General features: G+C 39.6%; 1 protein-coding gene across 4 annotated transcripts in view; it reads right to left on the bottom strand.

Moving 5' to 3' along the window:
* LOC127415743 (importin-13-like) overlaps positions 1–14,023 on the bottom strand; it is a 54,669-nt gene that overhangs the window by 27,948 nt on the left and 12,698 nt on the right. For all 4 annotated transcript variants that reach the window (XR_007892981.1, XR_007892980.1, XM_051654617.1 and 1 more), the window contains exons 2-3: positions 9,672–9,797; positions 4,984–5,594 (exon numbers count right to left, since the gene is read on the bottom strand). Coding sequence is in view for 2 of the 4 variants with exons in the window: in XM_051654617.1 (XP_051510577.1) it covers positions 4,984–5,594; positions 9,672–9,797 (737 nt within the window). In the remaining 2 variants the exon portion in view is untranslated. The remainder of the gene's footprint in view (positions 1–4,983; positions 5,595–9,671; positions 9,798–14,023) is intronic.

Genomic DNA, 14,023 nt, shown 5'->3' with positions numbered 1-14,023 from the left:
CAAACACCAGGAGACAGATGAAATGAGTTGCCTGGCAACAGGATGCATTTGGTCCAATGGCATCCTCCCGAGAGGCTTGACTGTAATGTGTTTAAGCAGTGCGAGAGGCGAGGAGGTGATGGAGAGAGAGGATGGTGCGGTGGAGAAAGAGGCATGATGGATAAAGCAGAAAAGTGAAATGAAAAACAAAAATCGATGGAGACTCTTTTGTATGACCTTTGAATTCATACACCAGCCCTTAAAGAACAGTAACACAATCACAATGCTGAACAGTACGCACCATACACAGATTTGCCGGTCACACTGATGACTACAGATTTCACACATTCAGCAGCAGATAAAATATGACCGCTGAGAAAGTAGAAACTAAATGACATGCATGCTAGCTGTTCATGCGTTTACATCAAATCTAGCCTTGACCACAGGACGCTTTTGCGAAATTCTGGCGCTCATTTCCTGAGAAGTAGGCCATTGCGCTAAGATGTTTCAGTAGCCCCTATATTCTCAGCGCAAAGTCTAAACACAGTTATTGCATTTGCAGTTTGGAGATTCCACCAGCAGGTGGTTATAAAGTTCATGTCTAAACTCTGAAAAAATAGTGGAACATCAAATTATGTCCCTGATAATCACTGTTGTAGCCGTTTTATGAATCAAAACTAAGAGATTTGTGTTAAACTTTTGTTGTTTATATTTACAATTGTATTTATGATCTAATTTGTTTTCATATTTTTTTTTCACCTGTTGTCGTAGATTGATTTTTAAGTCACTGCAAAATGGGCCGATGAAAGAAATGCTTGGATTTGGGGAGGTCGTTAAATAAAAATCCAAAGTGAAAAATCAAAATCTCTATCAAAGAGGTGACCTGGCTCGGCTCTTATTGACCAGAGCAGTGACGTTCCTCGTGCTCTGAAAATCTGAGTGTGAACTCAGTCATAAACCTGTAAAACAGATGCAGAAAGTGGACATTACACTACAGCACAAGACTGCGATCCAGCACAACTGTCTGAGTTGAAGTGCCTCTGTCTGCTTCGCTTTAACCTCTCATCTGCAGCTGTATAGAATCAAGGATGCTTTCACCTTTAACAGCTCGTCCGCAGCATCCACTGGCTGTCTCTCTCTCTCTCTCTCTCTCTCAGGGAGAGGGGGTGGGGTGGGCGCCTGCCGCGTCTGTACTAACCAGAGCGTAAGACATCGCTCCCTCGATCTGTCTCCATGGAAACGGCAGTCAGCCTTGAAATAGACCTGACACCCCCCTCCCAGCTCTCTCTCCTCTGATGCGTCTGTGTTTCGCTCTGGCTTTGTTTCTGACTCTCTTCTGCCCAACTCTCCCTCTCTTTCATCTCACCTGTGTTTGCTCATCCATCAGAGCATTTCTCTTTTCTATCACACTTTCTATTCATTACCTGATATTCCAAACAATGCATATTATCTCCTAATTTGTATCAAGTATGAAAATATATATTCTAGTAGTCTTGCATTGCCAAACTTTTGACTATCAACATAAAGTCTGGTTTGTTCTGAGCAACAACTGCTCAACGAGACAGAGAGAAAGCATCTGACTGACCAACCACAGCTCACTTTGTTATGTGATGTTTAAGAGCAGGTAAATCTCAAATTGATGACATCACGATAACAGACCACCACATTTGGGCTGGGTATCGATACAGATTTCCCTGATTTGATTTATAAGCTCTCGATTCTATTTCTATTAAAGGAATGGTTCAATACAAGTTAAGCTCAATCTGCAGCATTAGTCAGGGTTTTGCTGGGTCAAAAATGGTCTTCGGTGGTGGCCGACGTACACATTCATCACAATGCAGTTTTTTTTTTTTTTTACATAATTGCAATTAATATTTAAGATAAGTTGTTGCATTTCATGTTTGTAATGAATGTTATTTATTTTTGATCATCTGAGCATCCAGAAACTTTTTGTACTTCAAAGTGCTGTTGGAAATCAAACTAACTTAACACCTTATTTCTATAGGGCTAGTTACAGTTTGTTGTAGCCAGTTTGTTTTCTAATATCAAACATAATTAGAACAGGAAATATATTGCAATATTACACATGTTTTTCTTTATAATTTATATTCTATATTTTACCCTACTTGCCCTTGTGTTTACCATAGTTAACACCATGAATAGCTCCTTAGTGGTTAGTTAGGTAGTCTTTACCTAGGAAAATAAAAGCCTAAACATATTTAAAAACTTACCATTAATACAACTACCATAGTTCAAAATCTATTAAAGTTTACTGTGATAAATGTTAGTTGGGGTGTGTTGATGTGTAGATGTGAAAAGTAATGTTATTGATCCAGGTGCAGGTGTTTTCTCTTTCCCTCGTCAGTGCTGTTCATAATGTTGGTGATGTCTTGCCATTTGCATAGTATGAATTTCTCCATAGCGCTTTAAAATAGAAAATTATCATGTAAAATTCAAATGGGTTGCATGAGGTTTGTAATGCGCCATGGTATCAAGGGAAGCCCAGTTTAATCGCGCATGTGACACGCTCTGCACTGTCCTGTCACAGGACCTTGCATATCGAGCAAAGCCGAGTTGACGCATGCGCACGTGCTCCGTAGAATAGAGTAAAAAGCATCACTTGCGCAAGAGATTCTCGGTGGATCATGCGACACACAAGCGACACTGTTCTTCAATCACCCTGCACACATCCGCATTTCACATGAGAAGCAGCATATTTAGCGCTTATTCATCTTGCTTTCAGTGCTTTATGTCATAACATTTGCTTCGGCGGCCATTGAAAAATTTTCAAAGCAGGAAAACCCTGTTAGTTGCATAATGTTGATTTCCACAAAAATAATAAAAAAATAAATAAAAGCAAACATTGCGGTTCACTTACAATGAATGTGAATGGGGCCAGTCCAAAAACCCTTAAATACACACAGTATCAAAAGTATAGCTAGATGATGTAAACATTATATGTGTTAACATGATTTTAGTGTAATAAAATCGCTTACTAACCTTATCTGTGAAAAGTTATATGCAATGTTAAATTTCGTTGGGGGGCCTCCAGGAACAGGGTTGGGAACCACTGCGTTATATTGTTTATCACAGTAAAAACATGTATGAACAGAGATTTTATCACACGAAATTCACCTTAACATCTTTTATGTTTTGTGGCTATAGTTTTGAAACAATGTGTATTTTAAGGTTTATGGACTGGCACATTCACCTCAATTATATGCGCCTACAGTAACTGCGATTTTTCCTTTGTAAAAAAATAATAATAATTTTTTGTGGTCATCAACATTATGTCACAAGTGCTGTCGACTGAGATTATCTTGTGTTGAACCTTGAACATTCCTTTAATTTGAGTATATATTTTGTTATTCATTTGACTATTCTCAAGATCAATTTCTTTTCCATAATAAAAAATACTAAATGAAAATTTTTGAAGTAAAACTCTAAGTGACATTTAGAGGCAGGTAAAAAAAAAAAAAAACCTAATGCAAAAATGTAAAAACTAATTTAAACAATGGCACAGTAGTCTCAAGCAAAACTCTGAATATCTTTTACAGCTTCGTCGCCATGAACCTCAAAATCTTTGTCTAATGCAGCGACTACTTCATCCTGAAAAGCATTTATTTTTGCAGCTTGGGAAAACTGCATAAAGACAGCCAAGATTGGCGATCCACTTGATGCCAAAATTTGCCTAAAGATCCAAAAGTTGCCCAAAGAAAATTGGATTTAAGACTAAGAACCATCGTACAACTGATTTTTAAAGGCACCTGGACAGAATCAACCAATAAAAATATTGTATACAAGAAACTATCTTCACCCACATTTCAAGAAACAAAAATGCAAATTTACAAATATATGCCTTATGTTCCTTGATATTTACACTATATAAATATATATATTCTATATTTTTATTGATCAACTCTGTCTTGATTGCATTTACTTGAAAGAACTGAAGAGAATTTTGTGTACTTTCACCATTTTTGTTGATGCACATGTATTTTTATTCGGGCTGTCAATTTATTGAAATTATAATCCAATTAATTACATGATGTGCCGATTAAATAATCAAATGAATCGAAATAAATCGCATGTCAATATTTACTGAGAATATGCCCCCCAAATCAAGATAATTTAGTATTTAATCAATTAAAATAACTGTAAACATAATATATTATTATAATTCAAATAATTGAAAAACATCATACATATATTGTGGCAGCAATAGTCGTAATAGTCAACATTTTGTTCGTTTTACTTCAGTATCACTGAACATTTGCCGAAAACACTATTTTCGGCATACTTCCATCTAAGCTATTTTTAATTGTTGATCTAAGTACTTATGCGCGTCTCTAGTCATTAGTGCTGTTTTTAGGACACTGTGTCAAGTTAAATGTAGATTAAAACGTTGAAACACACGTCTCGAGATACCTGCAATCTGTTGTGCTCAGTCCAGCTGTCTTTCTCCCTGTCTACACTGGACGCGAGCAGTGCGTCGAGTCAAAAGTAATAGAACCCCATTATAATCAATGATGCTGTCTACACTGGAACGGCACGTCCATCATGGCGACAATAAACGAGTGTCCCATTCCATTTTGCGATGCACGTTCACAAATTAACGATTTAGAAAGTTGGTGTCAATGCGTCCAGTGTAGACAGCCTCAAGCCGTTGCATCGCGTCAACGGACGCTCCTGGTGTGGACAGGGTGTAAGAGTGCTGACTGCCCCCTACTGCCATATCAAGGTGGTACATCAAGTTTGGATTGCTCCGATGGTAGGAAAATTTCTGATTATGGAATTTACGTATGGATCGGGGGCATGATTAATTTCATAAATTTTTTGACAAGTTATTTTTCATATAATTAAATCATACTAAATTAACAGCTCTAATTTGTACATGTAAACATTTTTTGTATATAATTTATGAAATAAAATTCAGTCTTAAAGCCTCATATTTCTCTGAACTATACAGATTTTTGTCTAAGAATTGTAATGACAAAGGCTGACCTCTGTGAGTCGGGCTGTGAGATGGTGTTGACGATGGCCTCCACGGCCGTATCAAACAGTTCTGGATCCGCCAGCGCCGTGAAACTGGCCTCCACCAATCCCTCGCTCTCGTTCAGAGGAACGTCCAGCAGAACCCAACTAGACAGACATTTGAGCACACGGGCCTTGACCAGCACTGGCGAGTCCGGCTGCCGTAACAGCTGCTGTAGGAGCGGGTAAACGCCCGTCCACTCGCGGCTCAGAGCGCCCCTCACCTGTCCCTTCCGGTACTGCGGCAGCCGACTGGTCTGGAACTCTTCTGGGAGAACGGTAAGAAGTTCCAACAGGGCCAAACAGCGGGCACGCCCATCCACCTCGCCTCCCTCTTCCTGGAACATGCGCACCATCTCTGACACTGCCCCCGGCCAAGCCTCTGGCATCATGTTGAGGGCAAACGACGCCAGTGCCACGCACAGGCGTGTCAAGACGATCTTAGAGCCAGAGGCGAAGAGAGCGATATGAGAAAACAGCTGTGATTTCAGCGAGTCGTACTGCTCGGCGGGTATGTCGCCCCAGTAGCGTGAGATTTTGGTGTGAAGGGCACTGGCGCCGAAGTATTGGATCTCTGGGACCTGTGGAGATGAAAAAAAAAAAAAGAGCTGGAGATTCTTTTGTTTCATTTTTCTTTAACATATTCCTTGTGTAAGAAATCCAGAGATATGTACACAGTGCACAAATCTTCTTGCATTATTAGTAAAGGCACAGGGTTTGTGATCTAGATGATATCTTTTGCTGTATCAAAATACAAAAGGAAAATAGATAGAAAGCACCTCTTTCAGTGATATTCTGGTTCGGGTCCCTCTTTTAATGTAAGCCTATGGGATTTTTTTCATCTGCTTTCATTGTCCGCCAGGCAAACATTATCTGATTGCTTAAAAGAGTAACAAGCCACATAAATTGATGTATCAACGACTCAAACAGTCATTCGTTCTGGAATCAGGCTATCACTGGTAGCACTGTTGTTGTTGATTCACTAAAAATAACCGGCTCAAAAGAGTAATTTAATTAGGAATCAGACTACACTGGTCATGTTTTATGTCTCGCGCTTTAGAGTCAAAAGAACCGGCTCATTAGAGTCACTTATTTGGGAATCGGTCTACTATGGTATGTCTTGCGCAGCAGATTCAGTAGCAGTGAGTGGTGCTTCACCGCTGAATACTAGTGCAGGAAACACTGTCTTGAGTATTTTAGTCCAGATTTCTGTCCACATGTTGATGCACGTTCAAGAACTGTTATCAAAACCGAATGTCATAAAAATCATTTGGTTTCTGTATTACAATAACGCAATAATTACTGGAGAATATGTGTGTATGGTTGTGGGTAATTAAGTTAATCCCACATCCACTGGAAATCCAAAGTGCTTAGAGCCCACTTGAGGACAAAACTGGAATGTGTTACATTATTTTACAAGCTAACAAACTGAACAGAAAGGAAAAATCTCCTGCCAGAGTGGCGTGTGACACTGCCAAATTGTTAATTTCAGACCCTGCATCTGGCACATACACAAACCAACAAGTCAAAATGAAATGGCATTCAATATCCAATTTATTTCAGTAATCTGACATATTTCTTAATGGAATGGGATATTCAATGAGAAAAAAAAAGTATTATCCAAAGGAAATTGACTGGATTGTGAAAAGAAGTCATTTTCCAATGGCAACGTTTTTACTAGGGATGTTAATGATTAATCGTTGCTAATAATTTGATTGATAAGCTTATCGATCGTCAATTAATTAATTTCAGGAAAAATGCGTTCAGTAACCATGCCAGCAGACTTTGATAAGACTGTATATACAGTCATCTACCACTAGAGGGCACTTGAGGGCTGCATGTCATGTCCTGTCCGCTTCAGAGAAGAAGATGGGCATAGATGAAGATGAAGCGGGCTAAATGTAATCAGTGTTGGAGCGTTTCTCTATAGATTAACATTATGTTTTCTGCATACACCATGATAGTGTGTTAAAGCACAGCTGATTTTCTGGCCTCCTTGTTTCATATCAACCTACGATTATGTCAGTGATCACGGGGAAAGCAGATTCAGCTGATGTATTATCAGCACACACAGTATGTTATGTAGGCTAATGCGTTTACGAAGTGTGATTTAATGTCAAATAAAAATATGCCCAAAAGTCTGAAACATCCCATGATCCTCAACACAAAGTTTAAGTGAACTCAAATACGTAAACGAGTAATATATCTTATTTACAAGTTATTACTAACAGTAATTCATTACCAGTAATTAAACAATTCACAAATTCATAGTGAACATAGCCTAAATGTATTAAAATACACTGAACTAAGAATATTTTAAGATGACAATGCCAATACTTGCATTTCTTAAGTGTAATACGTTTTTAAAATATTTAAAGAGTAGGCAAAAAGGTAAAGAGTAGTACATGCAAATATCCTCCACGTGCGTTTTGCGGTATTAACGCTAACGATTAATCAATTAATTGATCGTTAATTTCCATGACAATTCATTATGAAAATTTCTGTTAACATTAAGTGCGATTAATTTTCAAAAAAAATAACGCGTTAAAAAATTAAAGCAGTTAATCATGTTCCTGGACCGTAATAAGGAAGATTCCTGAGAAATTCAAGCTTGAAGTACCACATGATTTCTCCAGGGGGCAGTAAGCGAAACTTCAGCTTTATAGGCAACACACAGCTTATCCAGAGAACAAAACAACCCTTTAGCAAACAGCACAACATGAGGATACGTTCTTGCGTTCAAACCACAGCTTGATGGAGAGCAAATCTAAGAGATCTCAAGACGTGTTCTAAGTATTAAACTATGTTTAACTTAGGGGGGGCTGGGTAGCTCAGCGAGTAAAGATGCTGACTAACACCCCTGGAATCGCGAGTTTGAATCCAGGGCATGCTGAGTGACTCCAGCCAGGTCTCTTAAGCAACCAAATTGGTCACATGGGGTAACTTCCTCGAGGTCGCTATAATGTGGTTCGCTCTCGGTGGGGCACGTGGTGAGTTGTGCGTGGATGCCGAGGAGAATAGCGTGAAGCCTCCACACACGCTATGTCTCCGTGGTAACGCGCTCAACAAGCCACGTGATAAGATGCACAGATTGACAGTCTCAGACGCGGAGGCAACTGAGATTCGTCCTCCACCACCCGGATTGAGGCGAGTCACTACGCCACCACGAGGACTTACAGCGCATTGGGAATTGGGCATTCTACATTGGGGAAAAGAAAAACTATGTTTAACTTGACACAACGACCTAAAAACGGTATGTTTATGACGCAACGCAGCCAAAGTGAGATGCTCCAAAAGCATCCGTCTGACACAGGTGTACATTGACAGGTCCTTAGACAAGCCCTCATAATAAATATTAAATAATATGCAAATAAACAATACATTGGACTCTAAAGCCGTTTTTTGTATTGTCTTATTAATGCTTAACTCCTCTGCCACAATAATGTAATGCATTTTAATGATCTGAATATTTTTATAATGTTATATATATTTATATAATTTGTAAATATTTAAAGATAACTATTTATAATTATTTCATCATTATAGATATATATTGAATTATTGTTTTTTGAGGGGCTTTTCAGCAAATATTTATATATGCGATGAATTAATCGGGACACCATGTAATTAATTCGATGAAAAATTTTAATCGATTGACAGCCCTAGTTTTTACACATCTACCGTTTTTTTGCTATTGCCCCAACCGTTATCAGGAAAGATTACGAAGACAAAAACAATTTTCTTCGAAATGATGTGCACTGATAATTCATGCACAGTAAGACCAAGAGCAAGTATTACGAAAGTAAATGGGGTTAATTTTTATTTCATGTTCACTAAAGATGCACAGATACAAAATCTGTGTGCCGATACCTATATCAGATTATTTAGAACAACATCTGCCGATAATGAGCCCGATAGTTTGGTGGTTCAGCTTTTTTATTCTACTTTGTTTCAAATCACTGATGATTAATTAAACAACTTCAAAATAATTTTAAATAATAACTTTATTCTCTATGCCTCTGCATATCTGTCATGTTTTACAGTAACTGGTCTCTCAGTTATAAACGAAACAATGAAACAAAAAGCACGTTATTAACTCACATTAACTGAATTGTGAAAGATGAAGCATGACCCTTATTAGCTGAAGCAGCCTCCTTTTTAGCTTCAACAAACTCATTATATTCCTTGCGGTGTCAGGCTTAAACGTTAAACATAATTTAGTTCTATTGAACGTTTTAACGGTAGTTCCACCTTGTGAAATTCTATCAGTGCAAAGCTTACAAAGTGCAACTTTGCTGTCATTGTCACCCATTTCAAAGTGTAATTCCACACACACAGCACCAGTTAAATGCTAATTGTCCAATGTGTTTTTCCTCCCCATTTTGCCAGGAAATAATGGGCTCTGATCATCGGCTGTTTGTACACTATTTGCCAATGCAGATTATCGACGCATAACTAATGTTGACTTTAAACACAGTGTCGATGTAATGCAAAGACTGCATCCTGTGCATTCGCCCTGAAGTCTGTACTGGTCAGAAAAACATAAGCAAAGATTTTTGAGAGAAGGAAAGCAGGTGCAGGGTGGGTTAAAAGGACAAGCAAAGAAAGAAAATGAGGGAGAGAATGACAGTGCAGGAAACAGAACAAGATGTTCTTACCTTCTCTGGTCTCAGTAAAACCCAGCAGAACTGCCAGGCTTGAGGAGACACCTGAGCCTGCATGAGCCACTTCTGAGCCAGATTCTTATTCTCAATGTTGAGATCATAATAGAGCTGATGCAGGGCCTGAGAGAGGGACAGAGAGAGACAGTTTTATAATTTTATAATTATAATTTTCTTTATTTATCACACATTATACATTTGCACATATACAGTGAAATTCTTCTTTTTCACATATCCCAGCTAGGCTGGGGTCAGAGTGCAGGGTCATGCACAGATGACAGTGATACATTACACAATGGCTGTTCTGGGGCACAAGGACACAAAGTAATATTGCTTTATTAACCCTGGGCCTCCTGCCAGGCTCTTTAGCTGACACATATGAATGGTGTAGAAACTACTGAAGCACATATCTCTCTGTTCACGTCTGCAGGTGAAGCATTTAACATGGTGGGAAGGCAAATAATACAGCAAATAATGGTATGCTCTTTAGCAGTTACAACAAATAGAGAGAAAAAATAAACCTGAACCGGAGCGTCCAGTGTTTGCAAGATTACATGTTTTTAAAACCAACTAGTGATTATAAAAGGTATTGGCCAAAATTAGTCAATATATACTTATTTTTTTAATTATTATATCAGCCTGATTTGGCAAATATTTGAAGCAGACATTTTCTTTAAACAAATGGCAAGTTTCAAAAGTATTTATAAAAAAGTATAGATTTAGAATATTTATTTCCATTATTAGCTAACAGAAAAAATAATTATCGGCTGTCTGAACATGCCAACATTTTTGGTGCATCTGTAAACACAACTGTCACTTCACTCGTATACGATTAGGGGTGTAATAATTCACTCATCTCACGATTCAGTTAAAGATACACAACTCACGGTTCGGTTCAAGATTCTTTAAACTAAGCCTGAATCAAGAACAGTTAAAGGGGTCATGAAATGCAATGAATCTGCTCAGTAATATCATTTTCCACCCTGTCTCTGGCTCTCTGACTGAAACGCTCGGTTTTGGCCTCAGCGTCTCCTTTAAACTTCAATGTAAACACCCACTGTTCTGATTGGCTAACATCGTGCAGCCCCTCAAATTCAGCCATATTTGAAACTCAATCGGAAGAGAATAAACAAGCTCTCCACAACATTATAAAACTAAATTTCAAGGCTTACACATAACGCACATCTAACACATTGCATCCGAATATTTTAAACTTCACTCAAGCACATCAGCACCATAAATATCAAACAGTCATGACATTTGAAATATTCATGAATCAAACTGTTTACTTAAATTTTTTTCTGTCAAGTCCAAGTGTTATTAAACACCCCGTTGTTCAATAACAGTTCCTTTGGAAAACTTGAATCATATAATAACTGGTTCACAAGCAGAACATGCTGATATTCACACTTACACAGTCCATAGATCACACATAGTTGCACTGAGGTGCAGATCGCCCAAAATGCATCCAAATGGTCAAAGACGTCCAGCTAGTGCTTGTTCGCATACACCAAAAATTTAAAATAGCGCAGATGGGTGCAAGAACAGCAAGACGCAGAGCAGCTGAATGAAGCCGAACAGAGTCTCCTTTTCTGAGTTGTAACTGACACCACGTCATTTAAAAGCGGCGCGATAAATATGACAATGGTCAAAATGTCTGTGTAATGCATGTTATATGCACAAACATTTTCAAAATAGTCCAGATGGGTTCCCTTTTTGGTGTTCAAGAATGGTTGGTTACACTAGGTCTATCTCTCCCTCTCTGTTTACAAAATGAACCGAGCGCCAGTGGGTGGGGCCAAGGGTGCAATGACATGTTGTGGGGCGTGTAAATAAAGACTGAGCAATGTCTTGTGATGTCACACAAACACAGTTTTCAAAATGAGACATTTCAAACAGAGTGGCAACTATTAATGCTCTTTTTAGACTGGGGAGGAAGTTTTGAGTTCTAAAATGTACAGTATGTTTTTATAGAAGAGTTACCTCTTAAATAAGGGCTGCAACGGTACATGTATCCGTGACGAACCAAACGGATACAGGGCCTTCGGTACGGTACACGCAGTTACACAAATTATTACATACACTATATTGCCAAAAGTATTCGCTCACCCATCCAAATAATTGAATTCAGGTGTTCCAATCACTTCCATGGCCACAGGTGTATAAAATGAAGGCATGCAGACTGCTTCTACAAACATTTGTGAAAGAATGGGCCGCTCTCAGGAGCTCAGTGAATTCCAGCATGGTACTGTGATAGGATGCCACCTGTGCAACGAGTCCAGTCGTGAAATTTCCTCGCTACTAAATATTCCACAGTCAACTGTCAGTGGTATTATAACAAAGTGGAAGCGATTGGGAATGACAGCAACTCAGCCACGAAGTAAAATGACAGAGCGGGGTCGGCGGATGCTGAGACGCATAGTGCACAGAGGTCGCCAACTTTCTGCAGAGTCAATTGCTACAGACCTCCAAAGATCATGTGGCCTTCAGATTAGCTCAAGAACAGTGCGTAGAGAGCTTCATGGAATGGGTTTCCATGGCCGAGCAGCTGCATCCAAGCCATACATCACCAAGTGCAATGCAAAGCGTCGGATGCAGTGGTGTAAAGCACGCCGCCACTGGACTCTAGAGCAGTGGAGACGTGTTCTCTGGAGTGACGAATCACGCTTCTCCATCTGGCAATCTGATGGACGAGTCTGGGTTTGGCGGTTGCCAGGAGAACGGTACTTGTCAGACTGCATTGTGCCAACTGTGAAGTTTGGTGGAGGGGGGATTATGGTGTGGGGTTGTTTTTCAGGAGCTGGGCTTGGCCCCTTAGTTCCAGTGAAAGGAACTCTGAATGCTTCAGCATACCAAGAGATTTTGGACAATTCCATGCTCCCAACTTTGTGGGAACAGTTTGGGGATGGCCCCTTCCTGTTCCAACATGACTGCGCACCAGTGCACAAAGCAAGGTCCATAAAGACATGGATGAGCGAGTTTGGTGTGGAAGAACTTGACTGGCCTGCACAGAGTCCTGACCTCAACCCGATAGAGCACCTTTGGGATGAATTAGAGCGAAGACTGCGAGCCAGGCCTTCTCGTCCAACATCAGTGTCTGACCTCACAAATGCGCTTCTGGAAGAATGGTCAAAAATTCCCATAAACACACTCCTAAACCTTGTGGAAAGCCTTCCCAGAAGAGTTGAAGCTGTTATAGCTGCAAAGGGTGGGCCGACGTCATATTAAACCCTATGGATTAAGAATGGGATGTCACTTAAGTTCATATGGGTCTAAAGGCAGATGAGCGAATACTTTTGGCAATATAGTGTATCTTAGCATGCCTGAACCCAATATTAAAACAACATATAACGAACAACACAAACTGCATATAACTAAAGTGAAAAAATATTGTGGAGCAACACTGGACCGCACAGAATCAAAACTTAACAACAGAGCGCCACATGATACACTAGAAACTAGAGATTAGATAAATACTTGTGAAGTTCATACTAGCTAGCTCGCTATTTTTCCCAACTGTGAGGGAACTAAACAAAATATAAATATGTCAGACTTAAATAAGCCAGAGTTTTAAGACGCATCATCGTCTCTAAAATCTGTTGTTTGGGAGCATTATGAGCAGTAAACTACAGTAATACTGGGCAACGAGTAGTGAACAGGATGAAGGCTGTGTGTCAGCTCTGTTTCATCAAAGTCGGGTATGCCTCAGGAAGCACATCTAACATGATGACTCATTTGCAGCAACATGATCCACATGTGTCTCTTGAGCTTACGGGAGCAAAGCATCAACTGCCTGTGCAAGTTAGTCTCTCGCCACGGCATTCAAGCATCCACTCGCTGCAAGCTCAAACAGAGCTAAAATGATAACGAATGCCATAGGAGTATTTATTGCTGCAGATATGCAACCATACTCAATCATCGAGAACACAGGATATAAGCATCTTCTGCTTAATGTGCTTGAGACCCGTAATAATGTTCCTACAAGATTATGTTCAGCAATTCTGTAGTGCCCGCTCTATATAAACAAGCATGCGCTTTAATTGCCCACGAATTGTCCTCTCCTCTGATAATGTGGATATTCTGATTTTCCTGATTAAAACTTGAAAATTGAGTGATAAGTACAAGTGGTGAGCTGAAAAGCAAAAACATTTGCAGTGCTAACGTCTTAAGTGATGATATATTTATTTTTTGGGGGGGGGGATTTTTTCCCCTTTTTCTCCCAATTTGGAATGCCCAATTCCCAATGCGCTCTAAGTCCTCGTGGTCGCATAGTGATTCACCTCAGTCCGGGTGGCGGAGGACGAATCCCAGTTGCCTCCACGTCTGAGACAGTCAACCCGCGCATCTTA

This window comes from Myxocyprinus asiaticus, chromosome 25, assembly GCF_019703515.2.
Source record: "Myxocyprinus asiaticus isolate MX2 ecotype Aquarium Trade chromosome 25, UBuf_Myxa_2, whole genome shotgun sequence".
Lineage (NCBI taxonomy): Eukaryota > Metazoa > Chordata > Actinopteri > Cypriniformes > Catostomidae > Myxocyprinus > Myxocyprinus asiaticus.
Note: the sequence above shows the minus strand (reverse complement) of the source record. Positions and strands in the feature narration are given on the sequence as shown.